Source organism: Ammospiza nelsoni, chromosome 6 (assembly GCF_027579445.1).
Source record: "Ammospiza nelsoni isolate bAmmNel1 chromosome 6, bAmmNel1.pri, whole genome shotgun sequence".
Taxonomy (NCBI): Eukaryota; Metazoa; Chordata; class Aves; order Passeriformes; family Passerellidae; genus Ammospiza; species Ammospiza nelsoni.
This window is the reverse complement of record NC_080638.1, coordinates 29658403-29672410: the sequence shown is the minus strand read 5'-3', so window position 1 is coordinate 29672410 and position 14008 is coordinate 29658403. Positions and strand designations below refer to the sequence as shown.

General features: G+C 40.1%; 1 protein-coding gene across 4 annotated transcripts in view; it reads left to right on the top strand.

The window, feature by feature from the left end:
• The window catches only part of RGS6 (regulator of G protein signaling 6), a 247350-nt gene that overhangs the window by 171516 nt on the left and 61826 nt on the right, over positions 1–14008 (top strand). For 2 of the 4 annotated variants that reach the window (XM_059474818.1, XM_059474817.1), the window contains exons 4-7: positions 5752–5802; positions 7202–7308; positions 9630–9681; positions 12098–12162. In XM_059474818.1, coding sequence (XP_059330801.1) covers positions 5752–5802; positions 7202–7308; positions 9630–9681; positions 12098–12162 — 275 coding nt within the window. The remainder of the gene's footprint in view (positions 1–5751; positions 5803–7201; positions 7309–9629; positions 9682–12097; positions 12163–14008) is intronic. The other 2 variants (XM_059474820.1, XM_059474819.1) reach the window with 2 other exon arrangements.

Genomic DNA, 14008 nt, shown 5'->3' with positions numbered 1-14008 from the left:
AGATGTTCCTTTCCCCCCCCCCATAAAAATGGTTGCTTTGTGTTACATCCCTATTGTGAGTGGTAGTCTGTACTTCCAACTTAGCTGAAATCATTGTGGGTGTCAGTGAGGGGCTTTGTGTAAGAAAAATTGTAGCACAGAGTGCTAAAGGCCTTGAGAAATTTTATATGAAATCGTTTTGCTATTTATCATGGGGGATGTTAATTTGTTTATTTTTGTAAGTCCAGTGGTAAAAGTGGGGATAATTAACCTTTTGTCCTAGATTTACCAAGGACTCAGAACTGGTTGGGGAAGGACCCAAGACATTATTTTCATTTAACAGTGTGATTGCTATGATTAACAGCATGAAAAGCAGCTTGAGTGTCTGCTCGTACACCTGTGCATGTATTTTTATGTCATTTCAACTGCTTTTGATTTTTTTTCTCTTGCTTTTCTTATAGAAATATTTAAAGATTGCTCTGAGTTCAGGAGCAAATTATTTAGAAAATTTGGTGCTAAAATGGGTTCATCTATTTTCAAGAATGAAGTGACAGGAAGGGGGACATATTTTTACCCTTCCAACAAAAGACTATCTAGGCTGTGAGTTTGGAGGTGATTGACATCAGAGGCCAGGCATGTGGCTTGTTTGCCCATGAAGTGTGTAGATAAGATCTAGGAAGAAGATGAACATTCACATTTTTCATGGGGAAAAAACCAACAAAACAAACAAACAAAAAAAACCCTATCCCAACCAGACTGAAAACCTCCCCCTGCCATGCAGAAGTACTTAATATATTTTTAAACCATCAAAATATGTTCAGAGAATATTAGAGTTACACTAATACTGAAAAAAGACAGGAAATAGCCAAGCAATCTCCTGTATCCTTCTGTATACAGATATGTATAACACATTTTCTCATGGTTTGGTCAGGTGGGATTTTAAAATGTTTTTAAGACCTCACTTGCTTCATTGATACTATCTGTCAGTGCAGTGTGAGGCTGTGAATGATCTGAGATCCAGGATAACCCACCCCATCAGCTGATGGCAGCCAGTCGTCAGGGCTCAGCTTAATAAGTCCCATGAGACAGGACAAACTGTGGTCTTTGGTCACTGATGCCACACCTGACCACATGAGGTGTCTCATGTCAAATCCCTGTAGAGCTCCACTCATCAGTGCTTGTCAGCTCTGCCATCTCAGGACACAGCAAAAAGGCAGTTGTCTTTCCAGGCCTAAAAAGACAAATAGAGATACACACATTTGCTGAGGTTTCAGAAATACTCCTATAATTTTTATTTGTATACATACACATGTGTACAGGTGCAGGCCTTGTCAGGGACATGTTTGGTCTGTTGGGTGACAAGCAGACCTCAGTGGTCCTTGTACCTCAGAACCAGAGGTACAGACTCCACTCCAGGCAGCAAATCTTTAGAAGTATTTCAGGATGGTGAGTTGTCCTGTCTGCCTTTGTCATTTCAGCATGTAAAAGATGGGCAAATCTTTCTTTCTGCATTTTCTGGAAGAGGTAGAACAGCACAGGTTGAGTAGATACAGTATCAAATACAGGGGTAGTGACTCACCTCACCAACTGCATCTTGCCAATGGCCCCACACCTTGTGAATTTTTTAAATTAATCTTTCAGTGTCTTACCACTCATTTGTCATGTTGACAGGCAATGGCAAGCAGAGAACGCTAGCTACTAATATGGGGTCACTGAGGCTGAAGAGAAAATGCAGAAAATAGCAATAAATATAAAACTGCCGCTCTGTCTCTAAACACGTTGCTGGATAAATGGCCATTGTGAATATGTTTGCAGGTAGAAATACAGCTATTCTGTTGGTGTTAAGCAACTTCAGCTTCAAAGAAGAGCCTAAGGCAAAAAGATATGTTTCATTATAGATGAGGAGGAAATAGGTGTTCAGAGGATGTTGGCTATTCTTGAACTGAGCATTTTGACTCAGATGAAATGTAGATGTATAGAGAGGAGCACAGAGAAGATGGAAGCTATTTCTCTACCTGGATTCGGTAACACTTCCTGTTATGAAGACATGACCAACTGTTTGTTTTTAGAGGATTTCAAATGCCCTGTTAGGGTACAGTGGAAATATATCAGAGTCAAGGGTTTTCCTTGGGTGCCCTCTGAAGGAGCTTGTGAAATGTGAGAAAATACCCTTCTGGGAAGATGAGTTACATGAGGACCATTTACCTGGCTTAATCTATAGGAGAGGTGAAGATGATGTTTTCTTGAAGACTTACAGATAGAGGTATCCGTGTCTTGGTCTGGAAGACAACAGTGTTGTAAAGAAATCATTCTAATCTTCACTATGTCTTAGAAGGATAAATCTAAATTTTCTTATTTTAAGAAGGGCATAAGTAGTATTTCTAGGTGGGCAAAAGCAGGTTGCAGTGATAGAAACAGCCACAAACAAATGCAAAGCCATTGTGTAAGGGTAACCCCAAAAACTGAAGGTGTTACAGTAGATGACAGAAAAGAGTTTTCATTATGACTGAATATTAATTAGTGACATGGCTATTAACGATGACAGTAATTAACAGAGGAAGGAAAGACTTGTCATTGTCCAAAGGGTGAGTAATCAGTCTTGGCAGGTGATAAATAATGGTTCAGCAAGCTCAGCAGAAAGATAATCTGTCTGCCTCAGGACAACTGGAGAACAGCTATAACATCTTCCAGGCTCTTGGCAGCATTCAGGAATTACTTCATGTTTTTAACAGAGAGAAATTAAAATTCCTGATCTCAACTGCTGCTTATATTCTGGAGTGGCTGATCACAGGAGTTCTGGTTGAGTCAGTGCCTTCAGTTTACTTACCCCTTTAAACCTTTCCTGCCCATATAAACCTTTCTTTTGCGGGGTCAGAGACTGGGGAGCCAGCATTCAGCATTACTTCAGATTTTCATTGTTGTTTGATGGAAATTGAATAGATTCCTCAGAAGTGTCCTAGAGCTGGGACATGATCATTCTATGTTAAAATGGAGTGGGACTTAGTCCTAAATCAGGAACTATGTGTTCCTGTACTGGAAAGGGAAATGATCTGGAAGGAAGATCATGCAGAAACCAGTTCGCCTCCCATGGCCAATGCGATACTGTAGATAATTGTCAGGTATCAACTCTCACGTCACTTGGGAAGACAGTGCCTAAGAGATCACTGCAAGCCTGTAAGGAGAGACCAAAATCAGGAGAAACAGTGGATTTTTTTGTTTAGGAGATGAACTGAAAAATCAAGAAAGATTTTGGTTTCACTTGAACCAAGAGCATTTTGTGAGGTTTTGTTTCTGACAGTACAGAAGCACTACAGTTTGAATCTTCTTGAATTAGTTTTCTAACCATAAATGTTGTACTCTGTCTTCAAAATCTTTTTTTGTAAAAGGTAAAAGGGCACACCCGTGTTTATAAAATACAATATTTTATTAACAAACTTGTCAAAACAACATGGCTCTGAACATATTCCCCATATGTTATTCTGCTAACAGTGTTCACTAGATGCCTTTTTGCGGATAGTTTTGCACCCCTTGTACATATTTTTCTGAATAAATTTATTGTTCAAGAAAATGACATGACCTTGGGATGCATCTGGCACGATGGTTTTAGTAGAGAAAAGACAAGTGCTGGCACCATTGCCAGAGGCACTGATTTGCTGTTCTACAAGGTACTGACTGCAGTTTTGGTGAGCTCAGTTCAAAGAAGCTGATTTAAATTTGAGAAGTTGCTGAATGGTATAGGGAGAGACCATCTTAAGAGGACCTAGGAAAAGTTGGGTTGGTTTAATGAGGTGGAGACGGACAGACAATGTGTCAGCCCTGCATAGAAACACTCAGGAGAAACTGTCAAGGAAGAATAAATTATTATTTTCCTTCAATCACAATACCGTTATAAAATACATATAAATTGCACATTAACAAACTTAGGTTGTGAAGTTAGAGGAAGAGTTTATTTAAAAAAAAAAGTTGGAATAACTTTCCAGATAGAGTAGTGGCAACTGAAAATGCTCCTAGGTGAAGTTGGGAGGTGTGGAGAATGACCATACTGCTGAGAATACAAGATCATGAAATTGATCCTTTAGTATCTGGTTTGCCTGCTTGCCCAGTATGTAAGTGAAATCAGATACTTTCCTGATCTTCAGGAGCCCCGCTGATTCCCTGCAGGGGACAGGTCTGTTGTTTCATCTGCCTTGGGTGGAGGATGAGGTAGGTCAGGTTCATACTGCTGAAGCCTGTCTGAACGGGTTTGCTGGTGCTCTTTGTAGCGTTCTGGATCAACTTCTATTGCCAGGGGAGTGGGAGCTGTTGTCCCCTTCTGTGTGGGGTAGAACTCATGTTTCTAATGGGAATTTCAACTGTATGGGAGAGTCAGACCTACAGACAATTGCAGGGACCTGAGGCACTTGCAGTACCTGTTGTGTCTCTCTGTGGCACATTGTGACTCCTGGCCTTTATTATATCTAAGGTTTGCTGAGGGCATGGGGATGGTTTGGGCCTGTGGGAAGCAAAATGTTCTTCTGGAACAAACATGGTAATTATGCTGCTCCTGAAGTCCCATGAGTTCGGAAGTGCTCCACACAAATCAGATCCTCTGAGATTTGTTTTGTAAGCCTGAACCAGTTTGGATATGGCTTTGAGCAGCCTGGTCTAGTGGATGGCATCCTTGCTCATGGAGGGGAGTTGGAACTGGATATATTTAGGTGTCTTCTAGCCCAAGCCAGTCTATGATTCTATGAAGTGTTACTGGGGCTATTAGCCTACTGTATGTGAATGCAAATATTTCTGTGGAAATTGACTGTATGTTGAGAAGGGCTTGATGTTATGTCTGCATCCAGACATGGCATTGTTAGGTTGTGATGAATGCTGTTGCAACTTAGTATGGGCTTTCCATATTGCATCCAAGTGTCTTTGCTGATTGCTTTTGATTTTGGAGAACTCCATTAGCTGATTTGTACACACCATTATGTCTAATTTTAAGCTTAACTTTCTGAGTATGTGATTTAACTAAATTTTGCTGCCCTGCCATGATGTATTTTGGTAACAGGCCTTTCTACTGAACAGTGACAAGTTTTCCGCTTCTGTGATCTCCATGCAAGCAACAGAGGTTGTATACATGCAGAGGATCAATCCTAGAGTATTTTATGTTCTTTATAAGATTGCAACAACTTTCATTGTACTGGATGGGCCCTGAAAATCTAATGAACTTCCTGATGGATATTAAAGGCTTGCTCCTTCCAGTCACCATTCAGTTTGTGTGATCACCACCAGGTGACCACTCACAGGGGCTGTGGTTACAGGCTCTCTGAATACCACCTCGCTTGTCTTTGACATAAGTAAGGCCCTCCTATCTGTTTTTGACTGATGTTTCAGTTTTATACATTTACATGTTACAGGTGTGAGTTGGCAGTAGATGCTCCTTCGTTTCCTTGCTAACCTGTGCCTGCAGAAACTTATCTCTGTATGCTGAGGTGAGAAGAAAATGAGAGAGAACAGTTACAGGGAACCATTAGACTATTATCTGACTTCAGGTATATCAAGTCTGCTATTGCACAGAAAGCCCCATGGGACTTAGTACCTGTCAGTAACCATGTAGCTGCAGTGTGGCACAAGAAGGAAAAACATTCTGAAACCTCAGTGGAAATAAAAAGCAAAATGGAATAAAGTTCATGCCAGTTCTATTGTATCTATCTTAATATTATCTCTCTCTAGGGCACTCAAACCCTGTGGTCTCGGTGTCTAATGCTTTCTTAAATTTTTGTTCATTTGTTTGTTAAGGTTCTGATATTGTGCAGTGGCTTATGAAGAACCTCAGCATTGAGGATGCAGGTAAGGTGACCACAGGTGGGGAGAAATAGGTGCTCCATCTGTATTGTGTGTGCCATTAGACAGTAGATACTATATTGCTGCAGCCTAAAATGGCAGTAAAAGAACATGGTTGATTTAAACATTGGAGGGAAGAAGGAGGAAAGGAGTTAAGAGTCAACATCTTAATTAAGTCTAATGCCTTATACTATACTGCAACACACTGAAATACTATTGCAGTAATTTTATTCTGTCTGTGAAACTGTTGCTACCTACAGAAGACTGATTGATTTCAGGTTTTGTTCCTAGACTTCAAAAAGAAGTTGGTGCATGTGGTGTGGTTCAGCAGGCAAATGCAGTGTCAAGTTTTCATGGTGTGAAGAAAGGTAGCCTCAGCTGACAGGACATAGTGCCTGTGTCATTCTTGGCCAGGGTCATAGAATCTGATAATGGCTTTTAATTTATCAAAAAAAAGCAAATGGATAAATGGATAATCAGCCATAAAGAATGATCAGTGCATGGGCACAATCCAAATAGTTCACTCTTCAGTGACTAAAATCATTTAGTCAAGTGAAGACCTATTGAGAAAAGGGGAAGAAAAGATCTGCAGGTCCAGAAGTTTCATTTCCTTTTCAGGAAAGGGAAAAAATCCAGGCTCTCACCTACCAGTTCTTAAGCTGCCTTACTGTCACTGTGTAAAAACAGAGATACAAGCAGTGTTGAATCACCCAGCAGGGCATTCTCTGTATACACATCCCTTCTCATGAGTCCCGTCAAGTCCCAAATTGGAATTTCAGCTGCGGACAACAGCTTTATTAGCTATCTGGACATGCACAAGCAGATGATTTTTCAACACTGTGAAAGATGATGCAGCTTTTGGTAGCTGGCATTGCTTGAAAATCTGCACAGATGGGCCTCTGCATTGGGGAAGGTTGCCTGGGCAGCGCTAGGATATGTAACTCCCCTTTGCAACATTTTCTCTAACAAAGGGCAATGCTACAGTGTGAGGATGTGTCTTTATGAATAAATATCCTGCTAATGAACAGGTGTTGCAGGTGCTTTTTGAATTTGGTAGAAGCAAGTGACGTTCACTGACAGAATAGGCTTCTTGTCAGCTGTCACCTGTAGTGGATAATGTACTTTGAAATTAATTTCATACTCTAGGGCTGGACTGGTATGTGCATTTTGTTAACAAAAAACTAATGGGTTAAACATTTGAGCAGTGCTTCATCTGTATTGTAAGGCTGGTTTTTGCACCCCTGCTTTACAGGGTTTGGCTGAAAGTGGTAGGGGTGTGGTGTGGATACAGAGGCATGTGGGCACCAGATTTCACATGAGTCATCACCAGAGCTGCAATTGAAAGCAGAGAAATGTGCAGTGCATGTCTTGTTGACACATCCCTGCTGTTTTTTCTCTTTCACAGGGGAAGCAATACACTTGGGAAGTCTTATTGCTGCACAGGGTTACGTCTTTCCCATCTCAGACCATGTCCTCACCCTTAAGGATGATGGGACGTTCTATCGTTTTCAGGTTGGTGAGCACCCTGACCCCCTTGTGGCCCCTTCTTCTGTCCCTGCAGTGATACTGCTGAAATCACCCACTCTTTACACCTTAGCAGCTATTATATCTATGAAGCCAGGGATTGAAGCTATCTTTGTAGAGGCCCTAGGAGAGGTTAAGTCCCTTCAAAAAAATTTGCTTTAGAATCCCAAATCACTGTCATCTACCTTCTGACTTAGTTTTTTACATAAATGAATGGCTATGTCTTGTGACTCTTTTTGATACCTGAATTCACAGCTGTTTTACTCAGATTTGAACTAAACCAGGAGAAAGAAGATGGCTTTCAGGTTCTAACTCTGATGCAGAATTAAGTAGCCATTCTCCTGTGCAAAATGGACCAGGGCACACTTAGGAGCTGGACATTCAAGCTTTGGCACAGCAAAAAATTCAAATTTTTGTCATCTCTTGCTTACAGATTGTTGTGGGATAGGGCAAGCTTAAGGCTTTGGCTCTTCTACAAAGGATGTGTAACCTTGGCAATCACCTAAACTGGGACATCTCTATCCCTCAATGTTCCTGTGCCTCCAGATGTCCTGAATTTTTTAAGCACCCTGTGCTTGAGTTCCATACCCTGTCCAAAATCAGCCCCTGTCAGCTCACTAGATAACTGAGTGCTTGTGCTGCAACAGCTCCTTCTGAACTGATTGTATAACTTTAGAAGAAGCAGTAAGTCTAAACTTGGAGTCCTACTGCCTCATCCTGCTGGCTGAATTTGTGTTTTTCTGTTACATTGTCTCAGCCAGCTCCCTTATCTTTCCTGTCACCTCTCTTCTGTTCACCCTCTTGTTCCTCCTTTACATTATTTTACTCTTTTTTTGGCTTTTATTTGAAAAGCCAGTTCTGCTCTTTGCATCTGATATTGCAGCTGCTCATGCCTACTGCTAATGTGGTATTGTGTTATCATATGTGACCAATGTCATGGTGAAAAAAGAAGCCCAGGAGATCACAGATGTCCTCTTATCTCACTCCACCTTCTGGTTGCAAGGTATCATTCAGGCTCAGTTTTTTCATTACAATTCCCTTTCTTTTCTGAAAGTCCTGATCCTCCTGTTATGTAAGACATAACAGAAGCAGGGGTAATACTGGTTGTCCATTTACCTGTATTTTTCCCAGTTTTAAAAGAATGGCACTCTAAGAACTTGTCCTATGCAGTTTTCAGGAGCTACATTTCAATATAACTTAATTTCTTTTTATTGTTTTAAGCCTGTGTAAACCACATCATCAAACTGACTGCTTATTGACTTTCCTTTCCCTTGTCTTTTCTTACAATTTTTGTGTATTTTTGCCTGTTTTCATTTCCTTCAACACACCTCCTTAGCTGTTTTCTACAAAAATAACCTGATAGAATCATGCTTCTTTTCCATTACTCTCTTCTTGTTTCTTTCTACCTCAACCTCAGTCCTTCCTTTAAGAGTAACTCTGTATCTTCTGAAATTAATAAGATACAGGTCAGTAGGAGCATTGAACCCTGTATTGTTTAAATCCTCAATGTTTTCTCACTGTACTTTGGTGGAAGGATATTAACTCTGTGTGTTAATGTCCTATGCCCATCTGTAGCACTACAGCAGTAAAGCAAAGTGTAATCAGTAAATCATCAGTGTTCTGTAATTTATGTCATGACCGCTGTGTCATTTTTCATTCATGTTAAAACTGAAATACAGTCATATATAGCTTGTAGTTAATTGTAGCAACTGCAATATGCAGACCTGGATAAAAGACCAAAGCACTAAGTTTAGCAGGACTTCTGCTTTCAGAATGACTCTAAAAAGCTGAGTTCTGACCTCTGCCATCTGTTACAACTAAAAAGGAAATTGTCTGCCAGCCACATTGGTAGCTACTCCAGAAAAACAAGGGGTATGTAGCCTATAGATAAGACTACCAGGTTTCTCATGTTAAAATATATATATATATTCAGATATATATATATTCTTAAAAATATATATATATATTCAGATTGCCTGTGAATTCTTGGGAAAAGAGGAGGTTCTGGGGATAGTGGATAAGATGTCCACATTCAGATGAGTTGGCAACAGTGTCTGAAATTTCATCAGGACACTGGACATCCTCCACAAGATGTGCTTGCATTACAGCATCTCTATTTACCTGCAGTGAGGACCATTAAAGGTTTTTGCAGCATCCTCACTTTTACTGTAATCTGTAGCAGTGTTTCCCCTGAGGGCAGAATCTGGGTGGTAGATTTTGTGTTTCTTCTTTTTGAACTTGTGTTGTTTTTCTGCATCTGAATCGGTTTTTATCTCTTAAATTACGAAAATGTATATGTTTCTTTGTAGGCACCATACTTTTGGCCTTCAAACTGCTGGGAACCAGAAAACACAGATTATGGTGAGACCATGATTGTTGTTGTTTATGATGTAAATAGTTGTCCATCAAATAATTACTGTTGGCCACATACACCCTTCAAGTGCCACGTTTCTTGTCAGATGGCAGCATCAGAGGCAGATCTGTGCCCATCTCAAATGCACAAATTGAAACCCTGCAGTGTCTCAAGCCCCTGGAGCTGTAGCCATTGAGCTTGGTGGGGCCAGGATTTTGCCATCCATTGCCTTCATTCTCCCATAGCCCTGTTCATTTCAGCAGGATTTGTGGCAAGCAGAATACTGGTTCTTGGGAATCTTAAATAATACTAATATTGCTTTTGTGGGAGACTATCCTCTGATCTGTTGCTGAATCCATTATGTGGATCAATAAAATTTACTTCATCTGGGAACTTATCTGTCCGATCATTAAACCAGTACATAACTAACAGCGGCCCATAGCTAAAAGTTCTCTGATACATGACATCAGACTTATTTTGTCATTTTTTTTAAGATTACTAGATGATATGGTATAAGAGAAGACTGAGCATGGTTTATGAGTTAATAAAGTGCAACATGGTGTTTTAAACATGTGAGTGCCTGCAGACAGGGATAATACATAAAGAAAATATGTCAGTGTTGTTATCTTTAGCTGTCTGCATGCAATATTGCTGTCTCTGCCAGAACTGTGCTGCTTTCACAGTTAAATGGTAAAATTAATTGTTGCATCCTGGTGTGGCTTTGGAAGAGGAAGTGTATGCATGTGTGCAGTCATAAAACAGGAGCTTCTGGAAGTCCTTTATCTCATAATCTAAGATTGGTTTAGAACTCCTCCCTGGATAATCAGTTTGAGTTTTTTTCTTTCCTGTGCAATAATTATTCATCATTATGGATTCTGGAAATCATTTGCTGGGGTGAAGAAGTAGCCTGCAATGGTGTGTGTCATGGGATAGTTCATTTGCAGTCCTTATCTGCAGATGGACTAGACTTACATGTTTATGCTAGTGAGCTAATGGTTGAGGAGAAAACACGATGCTGTTTTGTATTTGCAAAAAAGATTTTCAGATATTACAGTCACCCTATATTACTGTGTGAGCTGTGTCTCATATGTATTCTTTAAATACCAGAAAAATAATGTGAAAAAGGAGGTTCTGGTTTTTTCCTGCAGTATCAGATAAATAATTGGTTTTGGCAGTCAGATTATTAGTCAGTTAGTCAGCACTGCAATGGCATTGAGTGGGGCAGTACACACCAAAATAAAACCCTCTGTGAGCTGACCCACAGCTGGACAAGCTTCAGCTGCATTAGCTGAGCCTTGTAGTGACAGATTTTAATCTGTCCCAGAAACCTCTAACATATGCTTATGATCAGACTTTGCATATCAGAGGCCTGTACAGATGGAGTCTTCCCAGGAATTAATCCCAAACTAGCAGTAGACCCAAATAAAACTGAAATCCCAGGAGCACTTCATACTTTTTTTATTTGCATGTGTCCACTTACAGGAGAGGAACTAACTTGCTAATGGCAGTTCACTGCCTTGCATGAAAAACCACTGTGAGGCAACTGACTTACTTCATTTGGTATCATAAGTGCTTTACAGAAAAAACTGCCCTTGAGATGTGTAAATATAAATGAACTGGTCAGCTCTGGTTACAGTGCATAATACTGGCTCATTATATGAATGTTAAAATTACAGAAATGGCATGGAATAGAATTACATGAGTAGCACTGGTCCTCTATTAAGTTCAGACCTGACTGTATACCCAGAGTGTGCTGTGGACCTTGTGTTTCAGCCTTTAATGGAAATGGGGTGCGCTTAGCAGATCCAGGTGGGGCTTTCCCAGAAGGCAGCCTGGGACTGGTTTGGTGGTGTGTGCTGGGCTCATCTTGACCCTCAGAATTCCAAACCATATCAGTTTCAGCAGCCTCTGCCTATAGCAATATGTGACAAGGCTTCTCTTTACCATTTGAAATGTGTAAGAATAAGAGGATGGAGCATATTTTAAAAGGCTTAGATAATGCTTTTAAGATCTGGCCCATATTTCTGTTTTCACTTCAATATCCTGATTTATTTTTATTTTTTCTTTGCAGAAAAGAAGTGCAGGGATGGTCACTTTGTGGCATGCATATTCTCAAATTGCTTAGGGAACAGGTTGCTTATGCTATATCTCTTACCAGACCCAGAAGCAATTGTGCCTTTCGTGGATATCTTGTTAGGTCCTGGCATCTGCTCCCAGCACTTTTAAATGAGATATCTCAGATGTTTAGGGCCTCTGAGGTTAGTCGTACGCAATGTCAGCTGGGTGTCCAGCCCTCTCATTCCTTGATTCATGTTGCTTTCTGATTGAAACAAACTGTCTATAGAATACTTTTTTCCTTCTATTTTTTAGCTCTAGTACTAATAATCTCTCTGTAATTGTTTTCCATTCTGTTTCTCCCTTTAGCCATCTATCTTTGCAAACGGACCATGCAGAACAAAGCTAGGCTGGAGCTGGCGGATTATGAAGCCGTAGGTACACTGCTGCTAGAGTTTAAAGCTGGGGGATGCAGGGATAGCTTTGCTTGCCAAATGAATGCTGCCATTTTTTGGGGTCAGCCTTTACTGTATCTTTTTCTTAGTTGTCAGTACTGTGTGAAGGCTGATACGAAGACAACATCAGGAACAAGATTGATGAATGTCCCTGACTTTTCTGTGTCCCACATTAAAGCATCTGCTGTATAATGAACCCTTCAAGACTGGAGCAAATTTCACAGAAGTTTTGCTTGGTGTCCTGTTTTCAGTTAGGAAATCTTGGTTTATATAGGAGATTTTAGCACAGGAAAATGATACACTTTCAGGTGTACCACTGGGCAATTAAATTGTTAAAGACACATTTTGTTACAAAAGTTCTCAGTTATTAGACTGGGAACATTTTCTATATGTCATATGAAAATATCACTGAACTTTATTTAGAGCACGTTTTCTGATCTGGAATTACTATCAATGAAAACATCTCAAACTTTGGTGTCGGACTGCAGGGTGGAGAGGAGTGGGAAGATGGAGGCAGGAGGGGCAAGGCTGAGTATTTCTTTGAATACCAGCAGTGTAGTGCTCTGAGCAGCTAAACTTTTCTTTCTGTCATGTTGACTTTCTTCTGTTTACTGACTCAACAGTGTAATAGCAGAATTTTATACATGGAGTTTTTTGTTAGAGGGTTTGTTTGCGAAGTTGGACATACACGGTCATGGTTATTACAATGAAAACATCTATGTTGCATATATTTTAGAGTGGGGTTTTTGGTTTTTTTTTTTTACAAGACTGAAGTTTTTCCTTCTTCCTTACCTTCTACATTTTGGAACATTTGTGCACGTGGAGAGATATGCCATTTGGTCGAGTGCAGAGCATGCAACAATTGCCACTTACCTAGTTCGCCCTGGAAATGCATTCCGACTTCCCAAGAGTTCTAATCTCAAACAAGCACAAAGGAAGGAATATAACAATCTGCATGCACTTACATGTCCTTTTGCTGAGTTTTTTCTTCTGCATATTGTTGATTTCATTATTAAAACATTAAAATTGCTCACATCCAACCAATTAAGTGTAAGTACTCCAAAGATCCACCATAAAGCCACAAAAGGCTGTTCAGCGGCGCACATACTCCCACACACATGCAGTCAGGCTTTGGCTAAGTACCTTTGCACATTGTTGCCTACTGAGAGTAGCAATGCTCCAGTGATGGTAAATAATTAGATCTTGGCAGTATCTCATTTTTCATGTGAATATTGCATTGCACAATTAGAGGTTACTTCTGCATTCAAACTTTGTTCTCTTAATTAGAGACATTCAGATAAGAATGGCACCAACTCTTTCTAAGCATTATGGGAGCTGAAGCAGATCCAGCAAGGGATGTAAGCTCAGCACAAGTGACAGAAATAGGTTTACAGGAGTGAGAAGCAGTGCTTCTCATACCTTTGGAGATGCAGCATGAGAATGCTTCTCAATAGATATCAGCAGTGACCTGGAGCTTCAAAAGAATGGAATTTCATTTTTAGGTTCTGCTTGCAGCATTTACAGACAGTCCCCCAGCCCACATTTATGCTGATTAGAGCAGGACTCTTGATTATATGATTGAGCTTGTATAGTTGCATTCATGTTTTTTATAATTGGTCAAACATAAGCACAATTCAAATATAGCTTCTGTTGGTGATGTTTCATTGGCTTCAGCATATTTACTCCAGAGGGCACATGTGAACACAATTTAAAATAAAATAAAAATAATGAAAAAAATACCCACAAAAATTTGTGTTGCAGATAATTACAAGTTGTTGTTCTTTGTAACCACAGTTAAGGAAATCATCACATTCAGTACAGCTGT